Source organism: Fopius arisanus, unplaced genomic scaffold (assembly GCF_000806365.1).
Source record: "Fopius arisanus strain USDA-PBARC FA_bdor unplaced genomic scaffold, ASM80636v1 scaffold00029, whole genome shotgun sequence".
Lineage (NCBI taxonomy): Eukaryota > Metazoa > Arthropoda > Insecta > Hymenoptera > Braconidae > Fopius > Fopius arisanus.
In genome coordinates, this window is record NW_011887768.1 from 764,646 (window position 1) to 787,319 (window position 22,674).

General features: G+C 36.5%; 1 protein-coding gene across 1 annotated transcript in view; it reads left to right on the top strand.

Moving 5' to 3' along the window:
* The window catches only part of LOC105265342 (zinc finger E-box-binding homeobox 1), a 44,292-nt gene extending 22,269 nt beyond the window's left edge, over positions 1-22,023 (top strand). Inside the window, exon 2 of the mRNA XM_011302784.1 lies at positions 19,072-22,023. Coding sequence (XP_011301086.1) covers positions 19,320-21,143 — 1,824 coding nt within the window. The 5' untranslated portion in view covers positions 19,072-19,319 and the 3' untranslated portion in view covers positions 21,144-22,023. The remainder of the gene's footprint in view (positions 1-19,071) is intronic.
* The last annotated feature ends 651 nt before the right edge of the window (positions 22,024-22,674 follow it).

Below are 22,674 nucleotides of genomic sequence, written 5' to 3' on the forward strand. Positions count from 1 at the left end.
TTTATTTATTTTTTTTCTTGAACTCCGATTCTGCACGATTTTGCCCCCCTGCTTCAGGGCTAAAGTAAGAGGGTACAAAAAAAAGTGCACAGGGTACATTCAAGTACTCAATGAGTACAATCCAAACCAACAAAAAAAAGTTAGATTTTTCAAACTTCGATGCCAACTTCACATAGCTGGGGATTCATCGCATTATTTCGACATGCTCCAGGATTATGAAGTAATGATTTATGGAGTAGAGGTTTAATTGCTCTCTGCTGTTGGACTCGATGAGGGACTTAATTTATTAACGTCGTTAAAAAGGGTGACACGAGGAGAAATTGAAATTCTAATGTGGAGATTGAAATTGTCGATGGAATCCCATAACGATCCGGTAATTCTCAATTATTTTTCGAGTAATTTTCACTCTCATTCTCTCAAAAGTAACTGAAACGTAGATCCAATACAGTCTTAAGATATTTCCCTCAAAATCTGATTTTAAAACAATCATCATTTTCGAAATTTTATGAAAAAATCAATGAAAAAAAAATTCAATCGAATCACGCAATGAATTTTCATAAAAAATCTGAAAATTCATGTTTCCATGAAAAAAATTGAAGATGAGAAAAGAATGAAATTAAGATAATTCAATTTTTTAATGATTGAATTGTTTTTAATAGGGGATTCGATTGCTCATTCACTGAATTTTCAATAAATTTCAAACAGTCAAGTATGCGATGGTTTTTGTGCTCCCTGGAGGTGTAGTGGTGGACTCCTGACTAGGCCAGAAGGGTTTGCGCAACCCGACAGTCCGCCTACATCGCCCCAGGCTTTCGTGATTCTTATGAGAAAAGACACAGCCGAGGTACGAGGATTTTTAAATCACCGGGGGTTTAACGAGAAAATACGCCGGCTTGTAAACCTATTCCTCTTCATTACCGGGATTGCTTACGAGCCGGTCATTTATTTTTCATGCCTGATCATTCGGGCTAGGGATATTCCGCTCGCAATATCGGGGACGAGTTTTACGGCTTTTTCTTTTGCCGAATATCCACTTTTGCGGTTTCGCAAGCTGCAGGTCATTTGGCAATTTGCCTTTTTTTTATCACTTGTTTTTTTGAGACACTAACAAATAATTATTCCTGCCCAGACTATTTGCGACAAGAATTGTGTGGATTACTCATTTTTAATGTTAACTATCCTTCGATTTTTTCTAATAAATAATAACATTTTTCCAGTCAAGGCGCTATCTAGAAAAAAATCCACATATTTATAATTTTAATGTTAATGTAATAATTTAATTAGCAGAAGTAAATTGATTCAGTAATTTTTTACGGACGATTTCTATTCGTAATTCTATTAATTCATCGGGCAATTTATTATTCCACCCGGGGAGATCCAATTGAACTTTCAATCAGAAACCATTAGAAAATATTAAAAAAATTGCGGATAAAAAAACTTCACCGATAATTTCCCCAATACTATCTCCATCCACTTATTCTGAATGATCTCGAAATTGATTGAATTACAATGTCAATTACTTGTCTATTTGTTCCATTCTATTCTTCTTTTTTTTTGGTAGACTCATTGTTCGTAATAGGATACATCCTGATGAATTTTCACAGTGAATTCAAAATGGGGTCGTTTGTCTGACTTGTCATTGACCGTTACACGACACACTTAACACCGATTATTCCCGAAAATTTTGGTGACATTTGATTTACGAATGAACTTCTTACGGAATTGATATAATCCCGAAAAAAAAAAAATTAAAATCGGAATATTTTTTTTCAATTTTCGAAAAATTTCTGGAAAACTTTTCAGATTTTTTTTTTAAACAAAAAAACACGGGAGACAAAACAATTGTTTTTTTAGGATATTATAAATTTATCAAAAATTTGTTTCGGAAGTTTTTTTTTCATTTTCTAGAAATTTTTGAGAATATATTTTTTTCTTTTGATCATACTGTTTTTTTCTTACTTTTTTGATTTTTCAATATTCTCAAAAAATACGTCGTCTAAATTATTTTAAAAATTTTCCCATTCTAATTTTTGAAAAAATTCTCAAAACCTTTCCCAAAAATAAAATTGTTTGGTTTTCCGTTTTTTTTGTTTCATAAAAGAAATTTTCTGAAAAGTTTTCCAAGAATTTTTTGAAAATTTGGAAAAATATTCCGATTACAATTTTTTTTTACCCGGAAACCCGCGAACCCGCGTGTCATCAATTTCGCGATAGAATGCCAGAAGCCTAAAAAATTAAAAAACGGGTAATTATTTAGGGAATTCTCGGAATATCGCCGTGAATTCAATTGTGTACTTTAAAATTATCGCAGGAGTAATTTCTGACTTTTCCTGACTCGCGTCAGAATTACCGTGGCATTTTCCCCAGAATTCCAAAAAATAAAAATCCTACGAGTAAACAATAGCGAAACGAAAAGAGAGGAATTGAGTTTCTTTTCACGGTTTCCAGCGAGATGGAAAGATATTAATCGATTTCTATAGAATCGACGGGAGACGCACCTCGAGAGATTTATTAATCCCGTGATTCCATGGCGATGGCTCAACGTGGCTTAATTAGTTGCGATGTTCTTAATTTATTTATTCATAGACTGGAATTAGACGTGTTTCTTCACGCGAGGATAACTCCAAGCGACTAACAAAGAATTTAAAAAATCGGCGAGTCATTAACTAGAAAATATCAGAACAAATCTATCGAAATGGAGTTGAACGATTTTTTATTCTTTATTATTCCAAATTCTCCAGTACTGCTACAATTTCTCCGGGATTTATGAACTCCCTGCGATCACCGAACCGATCTCCATTGAAATCCCCAACGAAAGGTACAATCAGGACTCAACATCAACCGATTCATTAACCATCGGGGGAAAAAAAAATCAGCGGCGTAAAAACGATAAATCTCGACACGAAAATAATGTCCCCCGATCGATACATTATTTTCACCGATAAAGTCGTGGTCTCGGGAGAGGGATCTCGAAGTGAAAAAAAAAAAAATGTTGAAAAATGTTTTAACGATTTATTGCGACGACAGGAACACGCTCTTGCGAATTTAACGCATATCACATACAACCGGCTGCCTCATTTAACGCAAATTCGTTGGATTAAATACGAGGGCCCAACATACGCGAGAAAGTAAACAAATATATTTTCCAGCTATTTTATTTATTCTGGATTTACAGAGGGATTAATATTCACGGGCGATAAATCGGTAAAAATCGACTCGAATTTTCAGAAATATTTCCACGTCTATATTATTATTAAATAATATTATTATTATTAGTTTAATGAATCAAATGCAATTTATGCCTCTCACCAGATGCGGTGGAGTGCCAGTTTAAATATTTATTTATTCAACAGTCTGAAAAAAAAATACTCAACAATGTTGCACACGATGTGTTTACATAACAATGGACTCGGAGATCATGCCGATTTTAATTTGAATTTTCCTTGTTAACAAGATCATATTAAATTCACTGCATCTACAACCGATTTGATCGTTTGTGTTGATCACGGGAGTTGAAAAAAATCTGACTCATCCATGATTTTGTTTTATTGAGCCGGTGGTTGTACGTCGATAATAAAAAGAGACTCTGAAATCATAAATAAAAGGAGAACGGCAGAGTCATACTCGCTGATTGAGGTAGCAAGAAGTGGCCCAATCACGAGAGTTGTTTATAAGACCCACTATGGGCTTTTGTGATACAAAAGAGACGGCTGTGTGAAAATAAAAGTGCAAGCTAACGCATCGTGAAAGTTTACATTTTCGTCCCGTATCTACTCCCGCTGGGAGGAAAAATTACTTGCGCTCGATTGATGATTCTCAAGCTAGTTTATAAATATTGTCGTGGAAATTAAACAGGGGCATTCGGATTCTGGCGAGTGGGCAGACGGGGCCTCAGAGATACATTGTTCAATATGAGGCGAGAGGGAATAAAACTCGGTCAGAGCGAAATTTTGTTTAAACAATTCCTGACGTAAATTCGGGGAGAGAGAAGATTCAACGATGAAGGCAATTATTTCATCTGCTGGATCCCCTAGTAAACGCGCATTCTCGGAAAAAAAAAATTGTAATCGGAATATTTTTTCCGAATTTTTAAAAAATTTCTGAAAATTTTTTTTATGAAACAAAAAAAAATTGAAAAATAAAACAATTTGATTTTTTGGAAAGGTTTTCAAAATTTTTTTCCAAATTTGAATAGGAAATTTTTTTTTATTATTTCGATGGAGTTTTTTTTGAGAATATTTGAAAATCAAAAAAGTAAGAAAACAACAGTATAATTAAAAGAAAAAATTATATTCGCAAAAATTTCTAGAAATTTGCAAGAAAGAAATTTTCCCAAAAAAAAATTTTGAAAAATTTTTCAAAAAATTTCCCAAAAATACAATTGTTTTGTTTCCCGATTTTTTTTTGTTTCAAAAGAAAAGAATAATTCGTCTTAGGAGTCACGGCAATCGAGAATTTCACAATAATATCTGGGCCTCAAGTTTTATGAAAATAATTACAGATATTTGGGTCTTATTGACAATAAATAGTGATTTTCTCATGAACTTCCTGCGATATAAAAATATTCCATCCCCCGCGGTAGAAATCAGGACAAAATGAGCTGATAAAAATGTAGATCAGCTAGAAACCAATAAATCACCTAATGTGAATCGAGGATTAAAATGTTGGCGCATTATCTGCATGTGGAATCGCGTGGTTAATTCACAAACGCAAAGAGAGCCAAGTGTTATGGGATCCTGGGGATTTAATTACTATGGAATAATTACGGGTATCCTTCATGAATAATAAAATCCTGACGTTGTGCATGTGGTAAATTAAGTGCGCAGTGCGTTTGAGGCACTAACGTGAAACGAGTCTTCCAATTATCATTTGGTATCGATACTTACGTATAGCCCTGTAATTGATTTATGCCTTCCTAGATACTTTATTTTTCGTTCCAACGGACCATTAAGTATTTTGTTTATGGAATCGTGTGAACTTTTGGTCCATTTGAATTCTCAGTGATCAACACTTCCTCAAAATTATTTCCCCCACCCACTTCAACTCCCACCAATTTTTTTTCCAATTCCCAATTACAAATTTCACCTTTAAAAAAAATTCAATAGAAAATAAAATTCTATAAATTGTATAAATCTCTGAATATTCAATATTTTTTCGGTTGATTTAAATGAAAAAAAAAAAAAAGAATTTACTTTTTGATTGAAAGTCGAGGAGAGGTTGAGTGAAATAAAAATAATGAATTGACAATAAATAATTGAATTGGTATAGATAATAAAAAGAGGAATTCATGAGACGGTTCATCGATATATCGAAATCGAATAGAAATCAATTGTATTTCCGGTAAATTACTGGGTGATCCTTGATTATTTTCTATTAGTCTACGGTGTGATACCCTCACTCACGTGCAATAATTTTTCCAATTGGTAATTCGAATAACAATCGATCACGCGCGCAATTTTCACGATAGAATTGCCGATGTCCCGCGGCCTTGAAAAACTGATTGTCCGGAGTTATCAGAGGAATAGGACAAGAGAATTGGATCTCACCACCTCATATTACTGTTCATTCCCATTTTTCTATTTCAATCCAGCATCCAATGAATCCATCTAGATTACTCCAGCCATAATTGCAGTCTCTGTACACCACCGGCTGATCGATCTCTCGGATAATACCGTTCGATGACTCAGTAAAAATACCGGAAGGAATGCGATAATCACTTTCGATAATTGATCATTTCGGGAGCTCCTCAGAGAAATTCCTCGAAAAAATCCAATTACATCAATGATAATGGTTCCTATTAATGAATTTATTGCCTGAAATCAATTGAATTCATTTATTATTCAATTAAATATTTTAAATAAATTGCGCAACTTTTTTTGTGGCTCGCATCGAAATACTTTGGGGTGGTGGGAAGTTTTTGAGAAAAATCCTCAAGTGCTGGGGCGCGGAGTAAATAAAAAATCGATGAAAAAATACGATTAATCATTCTGTCGGTTGGCTCCAATCATCTCCTCTTCAGACGTCTCGTTAGTGATACTTGACGGGCACAAAGAGCAAGTAATGAGTCGAGAGAAAATTCGGGTCGGGGATGTCCAAAATCACAATAAAAAAAATGTTAGTTCTTCAAAAATCAGAAATATAAAATGATCATCGAAAGAAATTCTCTCAATACTCATTAATCTGTCCCACAATTTATAATAATTATTCACAGTTATTAATAATATTACAACAAAAAGAAAATCTAATCGGAATATTTTTTCTAAATTTTCCAAAAATTTCTGGAAAACTTTTCAGAAAATTTTTTTATAAAACAAAAAAAACGGAAAACAAAACGATTTTATTTTTCGGAAAGTTTTTGAAAAATTTTTCAAAAATTTGAATAGGATTTTTTTTTAATAATTGACATGGCGTTTTTTTTTAGAATATTGGAAAATATAAAAAGTAAGAAAACAACAGTATAATTTAAAAAAAGAATTATATCCGCAAAAATTTCTAGAAAATAAAAAAAAAATTTCGGAAACAAAATTTTTGAAAAATTTTTCAAAACATTTCCCAAAAATAAAATTGTTTAAAAACTTGGAAAAAATATTCCGATTAAAATTTTGTTTTACCCAGGCCACCGAAACAGTCTTGAAATTGCGATTAATTACACTGAATTAATTCGATTATTTTCCAATTAATTATGATGATTATTATCAATGATAATAATAATTTCCAAATAATTGGAACGCCTACTCCGTCCGATTTCTCTCGGACTCCGATCGAAAGATCTCTGTGATCTCAGAATTAATGAATACTCCAATAAACATTATAAATGCCAAACAATTACTAGAAACGACTGATAAATAAAAAAGTGGACAGGAGTTATCACATCAATTGTAACTATTAGAAACACATAACCCCCAGTGATGCAAGAGGTTCCGTATTTTCCACGTCCACCGACACGACGAATAGAGATAAAAGAATAAATAAATAAATAAAAGTGGAGAAGAGAGAGAGAGAACAGCTGGGGATCTAGATGGCTATCGCGCGAGTAACAAGTCGATCGATAAATCCCATAAATCTGGTGTCTCTGTACGCTTGGGATCCTGACGTCCTTGCCAACATGTAGACCGAGTTTATGTACCACTGGAAAATGATTGCGGGAAAGGGAAGAAAAAAAAAAAGTCCACTTGCCCCTACTGACTTTATTCCCTCGGCTCATTGTATTTATCCGTTGAGAACCTTTCCATCTTTTTCACTGGCATGACTTACGCTCTTGAGTCACTAATTTTTACTCAAATCCAATTAAATTTCTCGGGGTAAATGTCTTCATTCTAATGCAAGAGTCATTAAGATCATGCCAGGCCAATCGGTAAATTACGGAAGAATTCATTTTATCGGTTATTTTACGTTGAAAGGTGGAATTCAATCGAGCAGAAAAATTCACGTGAATCAAATAAAAATATCAAAATACCATGAATCCCTCATTAAAACAACGGATTATTATTATTATAGCATGTAAATGGTAAATGTTAGTTAATTAATTGAAGATTTAACTGCGAATTCCCTTGAATTTTTCTCCGGATAGCGCCAGAATTTTTCTAAAGAATTCCAGAATTATTTATTTATTGAAAAATTCGAATAATTTGTCGACAATCCTCAGGCAGGCAATAAAATTTCACCATTCGCTTCAAACTCTATCCTCTTACATCGTGGGTATTTAATACAGCTGAGTGATTAATAGAAAAGTCCATAAAAAATCGACGAAAATGTTTTCTTGAAAATATTTCACAAATATCTCGTCAATTTTTAATGTTTTACATTAAAATTGTTTGGAGGATGTGAATTTGATTTATTATTGTTACTCTTTTGTACGTTTGTGTGGCATCAGTTGGTGTGAATTGTTGGACTGAAAAACGAGTAATTCCGGAAGAGTGGGGGAGGAAATAGAAATGCAATGAGTAACTCGCCTGTGCAGGCATTAAAGTCATATTAAGGCCGCGACAGGGACTGAGTCGCATGGAAATACGTAGGTGGATCCAGTGGATTCGAGTCAACGGACGTTGGGATTTAAATGATTCTAAATCACAGTTATCGAAGAAACCGCATGGAATTACCGTTCGTTTCATTCAGCTATTTTTAAAGATTTTTATTAAATTACTGGATAAGCTCGCATTAATATTTATGGGAATAATTATTGCATGGGTCAGGCACGAAATTCCTCGCGTTTATAAACGAAAAACAAAATTTCAAACTCATCAGATGAAACAAAAAAAATCATTCACGGGATTTTCTCGCGTAAAAAAAATTGTAATCGGAATATTTTTTTTTCTAAATGTTCAAAAAATTTCTGGAAAACTTTTAAGAAATTTCTGAGAAATTATGAACAAAAAAAAATCGGAAAACAAAACGATTTTATTTTTCGGAGAGGTTTTGAAAAAATTTTCAAAAATTTGAATAGGATTTTTTTTTTTAGATTTAGATGGCGTTTTTTTGAGAAAATTGAAAAATCAAAAAAGTAAGAATACAACAATATAATTAACAGAAAAAGATATATTCGCAAAATTTTTTAAAAAATTACAAAAAAATTTTCGAAAAGTTTTCCAGAAATGTTTTGAAAAATTGAAAAAAATATTCCGACTACAATTTTTTTTTACCCGGCTTATATGAATGAAAAAAAAAATGTTATCAATTGCGGAGAAAGTTAATTGAAGTGAATTTTTAAAATTAATTCAATTGAATTGTGCGATTCGACTCAATTGGATTTTTTTTCCTTTTCATTTTTGGCGAGCGATTGATTATATTTTCGGTGGAAAAACAAATAAAAAATTGAAGGCAAATTCCATAGAGTCCCGCAAGGTTTCCATCTTTGGAAAATCCTTTGGGCTTTTGTATTAAACCTTCATTGTATTCTGTAAACGATAAATTACGATGTAATTGATGCAGATGCAAAGTCGAGATATCTGGCGGTTATGGAAGCCTGCGGTTGTTCTGGCGTCAAAAAAAAATGGGGAAAAAATTCACGACATCGGTGCATACACACGAAAATAAAAGAGACATATGTGTATGGAAAACAATGCGTGCTTGCACGTATTACCAAAGATGGACGAGACTAGTTAACCATTGGTTATTTTGTATGCCGAGGGGAAGGCCTGAATTCTTCGGAATAGTTTTATTTTTATTTATTTCTTTTGGTTTTGACTTTTATTTTTTCATGTCCATCTGAAATTGCACATCTGCCCGGCGGATGTCTCTTTAATATGCAGATCGGGTAGATTTTTCGTTTTCCGATTGACTCTCGTCCGATTGACGAATGCCTCAGGTTTTCGGGGCTCGGGTGAATGCAAATTTCAAGTCATCGCGAGAATATTTTTCCTTTCGAGGAAAAAAAAAATTCTTTTCGTACCATTTGACGGGAAAATTGTCGAGTAGAAAATTTGGCGATTCGCGAAATCGAAAACTTGGAGAAAATCTTTTTATTTCAGAGAATTATGAGTGATGAACTTCAACGTTATTTCGGTTGAATTACCCTGTCTATGTGGGTTGCCGTCTCGACTAATTAGCAATTAGGCTTCTATATAAAACGCAGAGAATCGAGGTGGTGCTTTTCTAGGCCATAATCAGGCACTTCTGGTACGTGTTCCGTGGATTCCTTGGTGGAGCATAAAAAATAATCTCTCACATTAAAAATCATTTTTATCTCGTTTCCGTGAGTCGCGGACTAGTCGAGGGAAAAAATGCCTCAAGGCAATTAAGCTCTGGAGCTGAATCTCGACTTGAGATTAATGATTTTTTATTCCTTGAAAAAATCATCAGTTCTGGGATCTTCAGGCGCTATATTTACGCGCATTACAACATTCATTTTTCATTTAATAAATAATTATCATAGTTTATCATAGCCTCGGGGGTTGTTTAGGGGTTATCTATTTTTGGGGGTGGAGCATGACGTTTTGAGAAAATCGCATTTTCCGTATACCAACGGCTCCCCTATGCATATGCTCATCCCTTCGAGAAAAAAAAATTGCGCAATTGCGCAAGTTGACAATTTTCCCATTATAGAGCCTCCCGGTAAAAAAAAATTGTAATCGGAATATTTTTTCCAAATTTTCCAAAAATTTTTGAACTTTTCAGAAAATTTTTCTTTTGAAACAAAAAAAAAATCGGGAAACAAAACAATTGTATTTTTGGAAAATGTTTTACAATATTTTTCAAAAATTTGCGACTATCATTTTTTTTTAATTATACTGTTGTTTTCTTATTTTTTTGATTTTTCAATATTCTCAAAAAAAAAAAAACGCCATCGAAATTCAAAAAAAAAATTTCTATCCAAATTTTTGAAAAACTTTTTAAAATCTTTCCAAAAAATAAAATTCTTCTGCCCTCCCATTTTTTTTGTTTCATAAAAAAAATCTGAAAAGTTTTCCAGAAATTTTTTGAAAATTTGGAAAAAATACTGCGATTACAATTTTTTTTCCCCGCGCCATTAATACTCGGGAGTACTCAGTAAAAAGGTGGCAATTTAATAGTATTTACCACCCTTCGTAGTACAAATAAGTGTATCTCCCTCTGAATCACAGGTAAACACAGCGAAAGGATACGATCCCATGGAAATTGTAATGTGAACATGTGTATCCGCTATCGAGCAACTCCATCCTCCATTGAGATTGTTCCCGTGGGCAGTTAACGATGAATTCCAACCTACTTAGTACCTTCTCTCGGTACAAACAATCGAGGAAAATAAAAGACTTGATGAAGAAAAAAAAAATATATATAAATAACGAAACATGAAAAATATCGTGCGCAGAACCATTTAGACGTAAGAGTTGCATGCATACGAGAGACATGAGAGTTGCTTCACTCCCGCTTCAATCTGAATCTATAATGTTCTACTTAATCTCGAGGATTTCATGCCCCTCGCGTGCCAATGTCTCATGGCTATATAATAAATTTTAAAAGGGAAATGAATATTTTTCCACGGGGGTGGGAGTACATGCCGCTTGCTGCACCGAGGAAAATTTAATTATCCATTTAACTTGATGAAAATCAATTTAAATCCCATAACTCCCCCGCGAGAATCGAATATATCATTTATTTTTATCAAATGGACTGGCGAATTTTATTCATTTAATCCTAGAGTTTTTTATAATTTGATAAATTGTGGGTTCTGGAAAAAATAACCTAGACGAAATCTCCCGGGAAATTTTCAAAAAAAAGATTTTCCCTTTTTCTTTGTTTTGAGTCGCATCGTCTGTGTGAAAATTTATTTTTGTCGTTCCAGTAGCTGTTGCTTTTTTTGTTTCGTCGCATTTAGGAAGAGCAATTGGCAATTTGATGCGGATAATTATTTTCAGTGGAGACAAAAGTCCATAATTACCCGGGTAAAAAAAAATTGTAATCGGAATGGTTTTTCCAAATTTTCAAAAAATTTCTGGAAAACTTTTCAGAAAAAAGAATTTTTTTTGAAACAAAAAAAATTCAGGATTCAAAACAATTTTATTTCTTGGAAAGGTTCTGAAAAATTTTTCGAAAATTTGAATAGGAAAATTTTTTTTTTGCGAATATAATTTTTTTTTAATTATACTGTTGTTTTCTCACTTAAAAAATTTTTCAATATTCTCCAAAAATACCCCATGTAAATTATAAAAAAATGTTTCTATTAAAATTTTTGAAAAATATTTCAAAACTTTCCCAAAAATGAAATATATATAGGGTTATGCTACCGATTTTTTTTTTGTTTCATAAAAAAAATTCTGAAAAGTTTTCCAGAAATTTTTTTCAAAATTTGGAAAAAATATTGCGATTACATTTTTTTTAATCTGGGTAATCGAAGTCATTTGATTCATTGATTCAGCTTAGATAATTCGCGTTGTCACTCGGATAAATAGCTAAACAGGTGACACACATATTTCAATGGTAGTTTATATACGCACAAAATGTTAAATGCATCTCGGTGCACTTGCTGTGCAAAAATAATTGCATAATGCTCGGGCCCACTTGGCATTTCTGCGGGCGCATGTACTTCACGTACACAGACCCGATCATAATGGATGTAATACTCGACTTATGCTGATACGGTATTGGTTGTACCCAGAGGATATACGGGTGCCCGATTTCCGCACGAACGACTGCACGGTTTATAAAGTCCTATCCAATTGATATACACTCGATATAATTGCATAATACTTTGTTATCTTACGTGCGGGATGCAAAGTGCAACGCTAGATCCGGAGTCTTGGCTTTGGCATACATATTAATCACTGGCGAGATTATTTTATCGTTATCTGAGTCAACGAATTCGTTGAAAAAATTATTTCTTGTCTTGTCCTTTTATTTTTCAAAATTATCCATTATTAATGATAATTAATAATTAAAGAAATCGAACGATTTTTTATTGTGTTTTATCACCAAAAAAAAGTGAATTTCGAAATTTCACTTTGCCAAGTCCCGGGTAAAAAAAAAATTGTCATCGGAATATTTTTTCCAATTTTTCAAAAAATTTCTGGAAAACTTCTCAGAGAAGTTTTTTTATGAAACAAAAAAAAATTGGAAATAAAACAATTTTATTTTTGGGAAAGGTTTTGAAAAGTTTTTCAAAAATTTGAATAGGAGATTTTTTTTATAATTTCGATGGCGCTTTTTTTTGAGAATATTAAAAAATCAAAAAAGTAAAAAAACAGCAGTATAATTAAAAGAAAAAATTATATTCGTAAAAATTTCTCGAAAATTATTTAAAAAATTTCCGAAACAAATTTTTGAACATTTTTTCTGAACATTTCCCAAAAATCCACTTGTTTCGTTTCCCTATTTTTTTATAAAAAAAAAAAATTTCTGAAAAGTTTTCCCGAAATTTTTGGAAAAATTTGGAAAAAATATTCCGACTACAATTTTTTTTACCCGGGAATCCCGAGTTATTGACGATAGACGGACATTTTTCCAATTTGCGAAAACTGTTTTGTAATAATTCTATTAACAATTAGCGGAATTTATTACAAGAAAAATCCACAATAGATAAAACCCGTCACTTGTAAATAATAATGAAAAAATACTTGACCTTGCCTCAGAAGTTTTTTGTTCTCAAATGAATAAATTTTCTAATGCTCGCTTTCTCCAGGACTCTGTAATGAAAGGATGAGGCAGGGGGATGGGCAATTAAAAAATTATGAAACCCGCCGGGTACATAGCCATAATTGAAGTGCGCACACCAGCGATCCCCTTAACCCACTTGCGACGGGCAATTAGACGTACCAGCACGAATTGAAGGAAAAAAAAAAAGAAAAAAATACACGGTGAATTACACGCCCTGGGACAATTGGTGATGAAAATACGGAGCATAACGGAGGGAATTCGGCGAGTAAGATCAAAGGGGGTACCAGTCGCGTATTTGCCCGCCCCCTAAATTATATTGTTGCGCGCTAAATTTTTTTTTCAACTCCTCAACACGCGTTTTCGCGGAAATTCCACTTGTTGGGGGCGGTTTTTGTCTCGTTAGTTATCGCCAGTAATTACACTACCTATAATTGGGGAAAATCAGAAGTGGGGGGTGTCGTCTCGATTTTATTTTTCCATTCTTTAAAATATATGAAAATACATGACCCGAAATATTCAAGACGAATTGAAATATCAATTTCATTTTTTTTCCAATAAATGAAAAAAAATAATGAAGTAAATTGAAGTGGCAGTAATTTTTTTATCTCATAAAGTTTTCGCCGCGACATTTCGCCCCGGAATTGCGGAACTCCTGGGTAATTGCAATTGAATTTTTCTGCCAGTCCGTGAACCCCAGAAGCTGGAGAACAGACGAACTGGAACTCTGGAGTAAATAAAATTCAAGCCGAAAGACAGCATTTCCGGTTGGATAATTGCGCATTAACGGAGAACGAGGGGCTCGCAAGAAATCCACACCAATTAACCGACGAGACCTGGGGCCCCAGCATCTCCCCCCAGTGTACAATTTTTTTTTTCACCCTCACATTCAATACAACCATATGTGAATTAATGGTACTTCTTGTGACCCGTAAAATGGCGACGGTAATGGCCTCCCCGACGCCCATTTGTCGCGCTATTTTCATGAATCATTAAAACCCTTTTTATTTATATCAAATTTATTAATGAGAGATTTACGGGCGTGATATCAGATATGGTGACCTCACCTTGACCCATTCGGAATAAAACGGTTTATTACTTTCTCCCGCGGGGGTTAAACCGGACTTTTATGACGTGTCTGGGGTGACTAATGGTCCAGAACATTAATTACACGATTTTCATAGTAATTGCCAATTTTTTTTCCCCGGAAATTGCAATTTTCAGGTGAATAACCTGAAAAATAAATACTGAATTAAGAAAAAAATTGTTCACTCACTCACTGATAAATTTACGCTCTCGAAAAATCAATTTTAATTATCTTTAGTGAATTGTTTCTATTATGAAATTTTATTCTCAATCCCATTATCAATTAAACTGAAAATATCTCTGAATTAGAACAAAATACCGAAATTTTGATAATAAACTTTTTTGTAGCGCAAATTGTGCGCTGGAAAATCGATTCTCACGAAAAAGTCTCTGTCTTCCTTAGATTCCGAGATATTCATAAAAATCCGAGGAGCAAATTAAATGGCTGTTCATTAAAAGTAAATTTATCACATGAAAATTGTTTAATAGACATTTCCTTTCAATAAACATTTGCAATTTCTCGATCTGTGAATGACTTGCAATTACGTGCGGAGTAAAAAAACATTTTGGCGATAAAACAAAATTGATATGTGAATAATAAGAATAATAAGAATAATAATAATAATAAGAATAATTTGAATCCCCAAATACACGATTTCGTTCTGATCTTTTTGTCTGGAGGGCTCGTCGAGGTGAAATTATTCGTGCAAATGAAGCGATAAAGTTGACCGGCAACCCATCATTAAGGCTTATAAAGGCGATCGTAAAAATTTGACCAATTCCGGTCATGAAGTGGAGTTATACACTCGGAATAAGAGTATACGCGTTTGTCTTGACGTATTTGTTGAGCCGCTGTATTCCAATCGCAATCTTCCATCAGCGGTTGAATGGAGAAAAAAGAAAATAAATGAAGAATAAATAAAGAGGATGGGGAGAGACAATTTCTTTCTCCATTTCAAACGCATATCTGCCTGATTAACTCTCGATTCGGTGGTCATTTGCGCGCACTTGGGCTTTCGGTTGGATATTAAACCGCGGGATGTCGAATGCTAAATTGCACATCTCGGAGGGCTATAAAATTTATTTTTATTTCCCTTTGACATGAATTCAAATTTACATCTCGGGGAGAGTGGAATGGGGGTTTCATATTTGTGAGGATCAACGGTACAAGTCATCAGGTTGGTGGCGAGAATTTTTCGCTAACAATTTTCTGTCGATATTGGTGAGAGTAATTGAAAATTTATGAAGATTTGTGGAATTTCGTCATTTTTTTACTCGCAATCCCTGAAAAATCGGGTTTTCATGATAACGTCAAAACAAAAATTTATTAACAAACCGGAATAATTAATAATGAAAATAAGAATAGTGAATGGTATTAAAAATAAATAAATAAATATGAATAAACAATAGAGAAACTTCTTCGTTTCAGGGAAAAATGTGAAAATTTCACTATTTTCTTTAGATTCCAAGATATCGGAAAAAATTCGACCTCATTTCTCGAAAAACGGGAAAAAAAATCCAAGAATGAACAGAAATATCTGGAGAACGAGCTGCGGTGTGAGAGAAGAGGGTGCTTTCTACCTGGAGCCAATTACCAAAAACGTATGCCCCCCCCTCAAAAAAAAAAGAATGAAAAAAAAAATGGCAAAAAGTCGCTCCGACACATGCGCCATGCGTGTGCCCCAGATAATTTTTTTCCCGCGTCATTTCCATTGACTAAATTCTTTTGTCAAGTAACCGATTTTTTTCTCCATCGAGAGATCACTGAAGTCTTTCATCTTCACTCCACGTCCACTTTTCGTCTCATTAAATTTAGCGAGCGCCATAATCGGGTATTGAATTTTTTTTTTTTTTCTTTTCCATCGTTTTTCATCGTGAATTTTTATTTTTATTTTGTCAAGTGGACATTCATTAAACGGTGGGCGCAGCTGGGGCTCGGGTTTGTGTTGACAAGTCGACGGGAGGCAACTTGGTTCACCGATTATTATACACCCAATGAGAAGAGCCGATCGTTTCTCTTTCGATGGCACTTTTGCACCCGATTGATCGGGATCGCACACGCCGATCTTATTAGCGATGCTACCGTCGTTTTCGTTAAACCCCGGTGATATACATCAATGTCGTACACCGTGCAGACACCAAAAGATAATTGCCAGGGAAATGTGAAATTAAGTAATACAAACCGCCATTAACGTCATGCCGCATAACATACGGCTACTTCGATGATAAACTTATCGCTAAGAGCAAATGTCAATTGCACCTTAATGCAGATTTATGCAGGATGAGACAAAAATTCAAAAGTTTATCCGAAGCACCTGAATCTCTATAAATTTCCCATTCCAAATTCCATTCGCACGCCTCATTCCCTCAATTACCTCCCGAGATATTTCAAAATCAATTTTTCAAATAGCAACGTGAGTAGCGCGAGTGGCGCGAGTAACGCGAGTAATGCGAGTGAAGCGTAAAAAAAAAAGTGAATGATCTTCGGATCGTGAGAGAATCACGAGAATAATTTTGGGTCCACGGCAGATTGTTTACTCCAAAAAACGCGCAGCTACCGAAAAAAAAGAGCGCGAGGCTCCGCGCGAATTGGCGTTTACTCCAGTAGCGGCGCGAAGAGAGAAAAAGAAAAACGGGGAAAAGGCAGGACATGAGTGCCTGAACCTCGGACATCCGGGTGTCTTGGAGCGGGGGCTTGGAGACTCTCATTGTTGTGAGTCTGGCATTTACCGCGCGTCCTCCTCCTTTGTCTCTTTCACTCGTCGGCTTAACCTACACGCGATTAATTCAACGCGGTGCGTTACAACAGTGGGGATAAATCGGTGTTGGTCTGGAGTAAAACTTCGTTGCGCAATCATTTGCGGATGGAGGTGATCTAGGCTCGGAGCTAAAAGTTATACGAGTTGGGTTGCCCATAGCGCGAATTTATAAGCTAACGTGCGTTCCCACGGCGCACCAATACCCATGACTGTCTGGTCCGGGCCCTAATGCCCGCCTTGGATTTACTTACACCCATTTCCCTCTCTCTCTTTTCCACTGTTTCATTCTCAATGGGCATTTTTCCGCCGTCTCTCTCGCGCTCGTCCGCTTGCGCATTCGCGACCGCGCACGCGCACTCCACCGCGCTGGAACGCGCATAAAATATGGAGCAACAATTGCCAACCCAAATGTCCGAGCCTTTTTTTGTCGGGAAATGAAATTCAAGTTTTTGAGGAGGGGATTTATGACAAAATGGCGGGGAATTTTTTTTTATTGAATTCCACTGCGCGCGTCGCGACCCGCGTAATTTTCCCATTTTCTCGCGGAAAATTGTGGATATGTGTCACGTACATTATATATCTCACGAAATATCAAAATATATATTAATTTAAAAATTATCACTGAGCGGAATATTTTTAATTATCTTCAAATTGAGATCCGTTTAAATGTTTTTCAAAAAGTCGATCATCCGTACAATCTCCGCCCATTAATTTTCGTCTTGTGATTTTTTCTTGAGAATGAGGAATTTAGTTTTCCTGTGACAAAAGATAACGATTATTAATCCTAATTAATTGGGGGATTCGTGGAGACTCCGAAGGAAGGAATGTCGCTTTTCGAATTTCAAACGATCGAATAAAGGAAATGGAAATCTGATGAGATATTTTTCATCGACCCGCATAATTTTCGCGGCCATGTCTCCGCCCCTTCAAAAAATACCTAAAAATATATTCCTATATATTTATATCTCACTATATTCCTGAGAATATTAAATAAATATTAAAATCCTCGGGTTTGAAACACGACCCATTACCCAGATAATCAACCATCAATCACTGACATGTCTGGTATCACTCAAAACCGTTACAAATTCTGGGTCCCTTCAGGCCCAGATTCCCAAAGAGCTGGGCCCTAGAAGACCTCGAAGAATTTCCCAACAGACGAGTACACGAGCCCGAATAATCCCCACCAGAGCGTCAAAAAATTCAAAAGCCGAAGTAGAAATTAGAGTCCAATCCATCAAGACCCTCGACAATCAGGCGGAATGACGTCGTAAAAAAAAAAGAATTTCAGGCCGATAAAACTTATCTACGAGATTGAATAATCCTATGTATAAAAAATGGAATAAAAGAAACAAGTACAGCCTCGGTCTGTCTGTTCTGTAGGACAGTGTGCCCAATAACGGGTTACCCCGAGGAGAGATTATATTCCAAAACCGGTCTTTTCATTTTTTTTTCCACTCCTCCATTCCCCCTACTTCACATCGATTGGATATAGAAAACATATACCTGAGGATATATCCTGTATCCACATGGGGTTCAGCTATGATGCTCGAGTCTCGAATAAATCTCGAAGGCATGACAACGTCGAGGTACGATATTCTGCGTTCGCCGGATCGAATATACTAGTAATATTGGAAGTCCGGTCTCATTTACACACCAACAACTATTTTTTTATTCCGACGTTACCTGCAAAAAAAAAAGACTTTTTATTTTCTTTAATTTCTCGGAGAAACTCGTGCTCAAAAAATTTAAACAAAAAGATATCTCGCAGGGAGAGAAAACATTTTGATCAAAAGATTTTTCACATTGATCTCTTCGGATTTGAGAAAAAAAAAGTTGTGAGTGAATTCAGTCTAGACTTAATTTGAGGGATCACATTTTCATCGTAAATAAATTACCACCATCACTGGAACGAGTCCATTTGACTGAAGCTTTTCATTTCTGAGAGTAAGATATGATTTTCCTGTCGATTTTATCAGTCAGGACTAATTTTAAATTGCAGAGTTAATATTTCCCTCAAGACTTTACGATTTGACACAGGAAGTACTGATTACAACCTGAAACACCTGAATCAGGTGATCCATAATAACCCACGGCTAACAGTAAATTATCCAACGAATTAATCACAAATATAAAAGAAGTTCTAAATGATTCATTGCAGGTGCACCTGTTGGAGCGTCGAGGTGAAGTAAAACCGTAGTTCCCCCAAGGATGCCGTGGCCGATCGGGCGAGAAGATTCCCGACACGCTTGAGGTATCCAGTAGATTCTGGATGCAACCAGACCGCGAAACATCCACCAGACCCCATCCACCATCACCAGAGCGTCGCCAACCACCTCAGACCCATCAAAGCTCCAGAGTCAATAATCGTAATCCCTATCGACCCCGTATTAAACTGGAGCAAGTGGTATGGACCTTACGGACACGTTTCCGTCGGGTGGTGTTCCCGGTGATGACCTAGGGAAGACAGATTACTTTGACTTCGTGGTATCTCCCCCACCGCACTGCGGCTCAACCGGTGGTGTATCAGACGAGGACAGCTACCTCCATCGGACAACCTGTCGTGGTATGAGTTATCTCCAGGATACACGTCACGATGACCACGACAATCATCCATCGACCTTCATCAAAGAGACAAACAACAACACCTTAACAGCATTACCCCCTGCCTCGACGCTGATAGGAGCCATGAATCATGGGGTCAGGAATCACTGTGTCAGTGCAGAGGTACCGATGGACCAGTCAGACTGCGATTACTGGAATACAGATGACAGTAAAGAGCAAACGGCAAGTATATTTCTGGAGGATCTGAATAAATTTTGCTGGTCAACCGAGGCAACACCAACGAGTCACACCGACGTCCAGAGCAATGACAATGCACACCGAATAACAACAGCCAACGATAGACAGAATACAGACGGCGCCATTTACACGTTGACTGTATTGAATAATGAGAATTCGATAGACGCCCTGGACTGCTGCAAGAGTCCGACAGCACCGTCGACAGACTCCTGGTCACTGAGACCGAATCTCGATTTGGATGCGATACTGAGTCTTGAACCAAGCCCGAGCGATCAGGATCACGATGTTCAGAGCTCGGTCGATCAATCTCGAAGCACCGAGAGGTATCACGTGATAGCTACACCATCGTCACAGTACGCTGACGACAGTGGCTTCGTCGAGAGCAAGGAGCTGTGCAGACAAACGAATCCTTCAGGTGACAACAACAATGATTGGAAGCTGTCGGATCAGAATCAGCTGCAGGAGGCGGTTGCTGCAGCAGCTGCTGACAATGCCGAGAGCCTCCTGAGGAGTGCCCTAACGGGGAAGATCTATACAGGCTCAACCCAGATACCATCGCCCTCACCGTCCCAGGGCTCGACAATTTCGCTGTCGGTGTCGAGTAATGCAAGTGGAGGACTCCAGATGCTGGATCACCAGGGCCAGACCCCCCAGGACTCCCAGAATGAGGGAATGCACGGCTGCACCGATGATGATCTTTTGCTTTCTCAACTGGCGAGCGCTCCATTCAGACCCGGAGAGTACGAAAAACTCAAGAGCATTGAGAACGAAGTGGTGGAGTCGTACTGCAGTTTGGAGCCAGTTTGCAGTGTATCATCAGCACCGACTGTTCTTTACACACTTGATCCACAGAGTGGTAGTCTCGGTACGATAACGTTACCAGCTGATTTGGGTACTGTCACAGTTGTGGCTGCCCAGCAGGACTTGTTACCCCAGACGACCACGAGAACAGAGGAGACACAGCCGACCACCAATCAGATACCAATAGCACCGGCAAGATCAAGTCCAAAAGCACCCAAGAAGTACTGCAGAAGGTCAAATAAGAGCAGTGCCAGTAGCAATGGGAATACGGGTAATGCATCTGGTAATGGTAACAGTGGACAGGGCAATGGCTCTGGATCACCTAGCTCTGTTCAACGCAAGGAGAGATCCCTCCACTACTGCAGCATCTGCAGCAAAGGCTTCAAGGATAAATACAGTGTCAATGTTCATATCAGGACGCACACTGGTGAGAAACCATTTGCCTGCAACATGTGTGGCAAGAGCTTCAGGCAGAAGGCACATCTTGCCAAACATTATCAGACACACATGGCTGCCAACAAGACGAATGTTGGAAATGGCAACAGCAGCAGCAACAGCAACTCAAGCCCCTCTGATACGTCGCGGGGAAATCACAGCGCTGATTCAGCTGTTTGCAATCCGTCCAGTTAGTTTAGATGGTTTTATACAAATTTTATTTTTTCCTTGTTTCAATTGTTCGAAAATTATGGAACCCTCAGACAATTCTGATAACGGTTGCTAAAGGGAGTTTCTCGTGTGATAAATCCGGTGGAATCCGTGTACAAAGAGCTCTCTATTTTCTTTTTGTTCGTTTTTTTATATCGATGTTGCATTCACGAATTGTCTTTTATCATGGAGGAGACATTTGGGGTATTGGTCAGCGCCTCGTCGTGCGGTGAAACCATTTGGTCGATCTGACATGTGTTGGGGGGATTGTGGGGACTGGATGGTGCAGGGAATCCGTGACTAATGATCGTATGTGGTGAACGGTACTCCTGGGGGAGACGGGGGTGGAAAGGTGATCCTCTTTGGGGTTTACGCTGGAATTTTTTGTCGGGAATCCTCACCAGAAAATCGTGACACCTGCTTGGAGCTTCTCGTTGGCTTCTCTCGGGGGAGGTAGTGGCCGGGGATCAGCTTTTCTCCAGTGGAGCGATGAAATATGTTTGCGAAATTGGAGCAGTTGGAATTATACAATAATGAAATGAATTTAAATATTTTTATCGGAGTTATCTGCGGACATATTTTCAATCACTAGTGAATTATTATGTTTCCTCACTTCACTGGAGAACTTTCAACGCCTGAGGTACTAAAATACCACGAAGATGTATTCAAAATTTGATGTATTCAAATGCATTTGAGAATTATGTAAAGACTCGAGCCTTAATCTAACTTTTAACCGCTACACTGTTGGAAAATGGCACTTGAAATTTCAAGTCAAATTGAAATTCTTAACGAACAAAAAATGAAAAGCCATTTCTGCGAAATTCTTCATTTACGAGAGTTGATTTTTCTTTCTTTCAATTTTTATTTTATGCATAATTATCATTTATTTTAAAAAATCGAATTTTAATTGAAAGCCACTGTAAATGATATATAATAAAAAATTCAAATGACTGCGACTGAAATTTCAAGAAATTTTCAACAGTGCACTCTTTAAAAATTATCGTAGAAGTATTAATGAAAAATAATAAAAAAAATCGTAGGACCCGGTTGGGATTAGGAAAATAATTTTATAGTTAATTGTACGATTTTTACAATCCGTCCATGACAGCTGTGAATATATCACGGCCAATTGGCGCTCAAATGTGATGCTTACGAATGAAAATGGATTGTCCTGATTGAAAATAGAGATGGGGAATTGATATAATGAGATTTCGATAGATATGTTCTGCTCTGGTCGGTTATATGACGTGTCGTATTTATTTTTCAAACTGGCAAAAGGGGGGACCTTCGCTCACACGAAATGGTGCCCTGTAGCGGTGAGATCGATTTGTGCGTCTGATTTTATAATAAATCGAGAAAAGAAAACGCCGCACTTGCCCCGCCGGGTATTCCGTGTACACCTATTATATTATTTATTTATCGGGACGTGAGATTTTTTTTTATTCATTTGTCGGCACCAGAGCTAGCCAATTGCGCACATTGTCATCAATTCGGTAATAATTGACTTTCAAGTCAA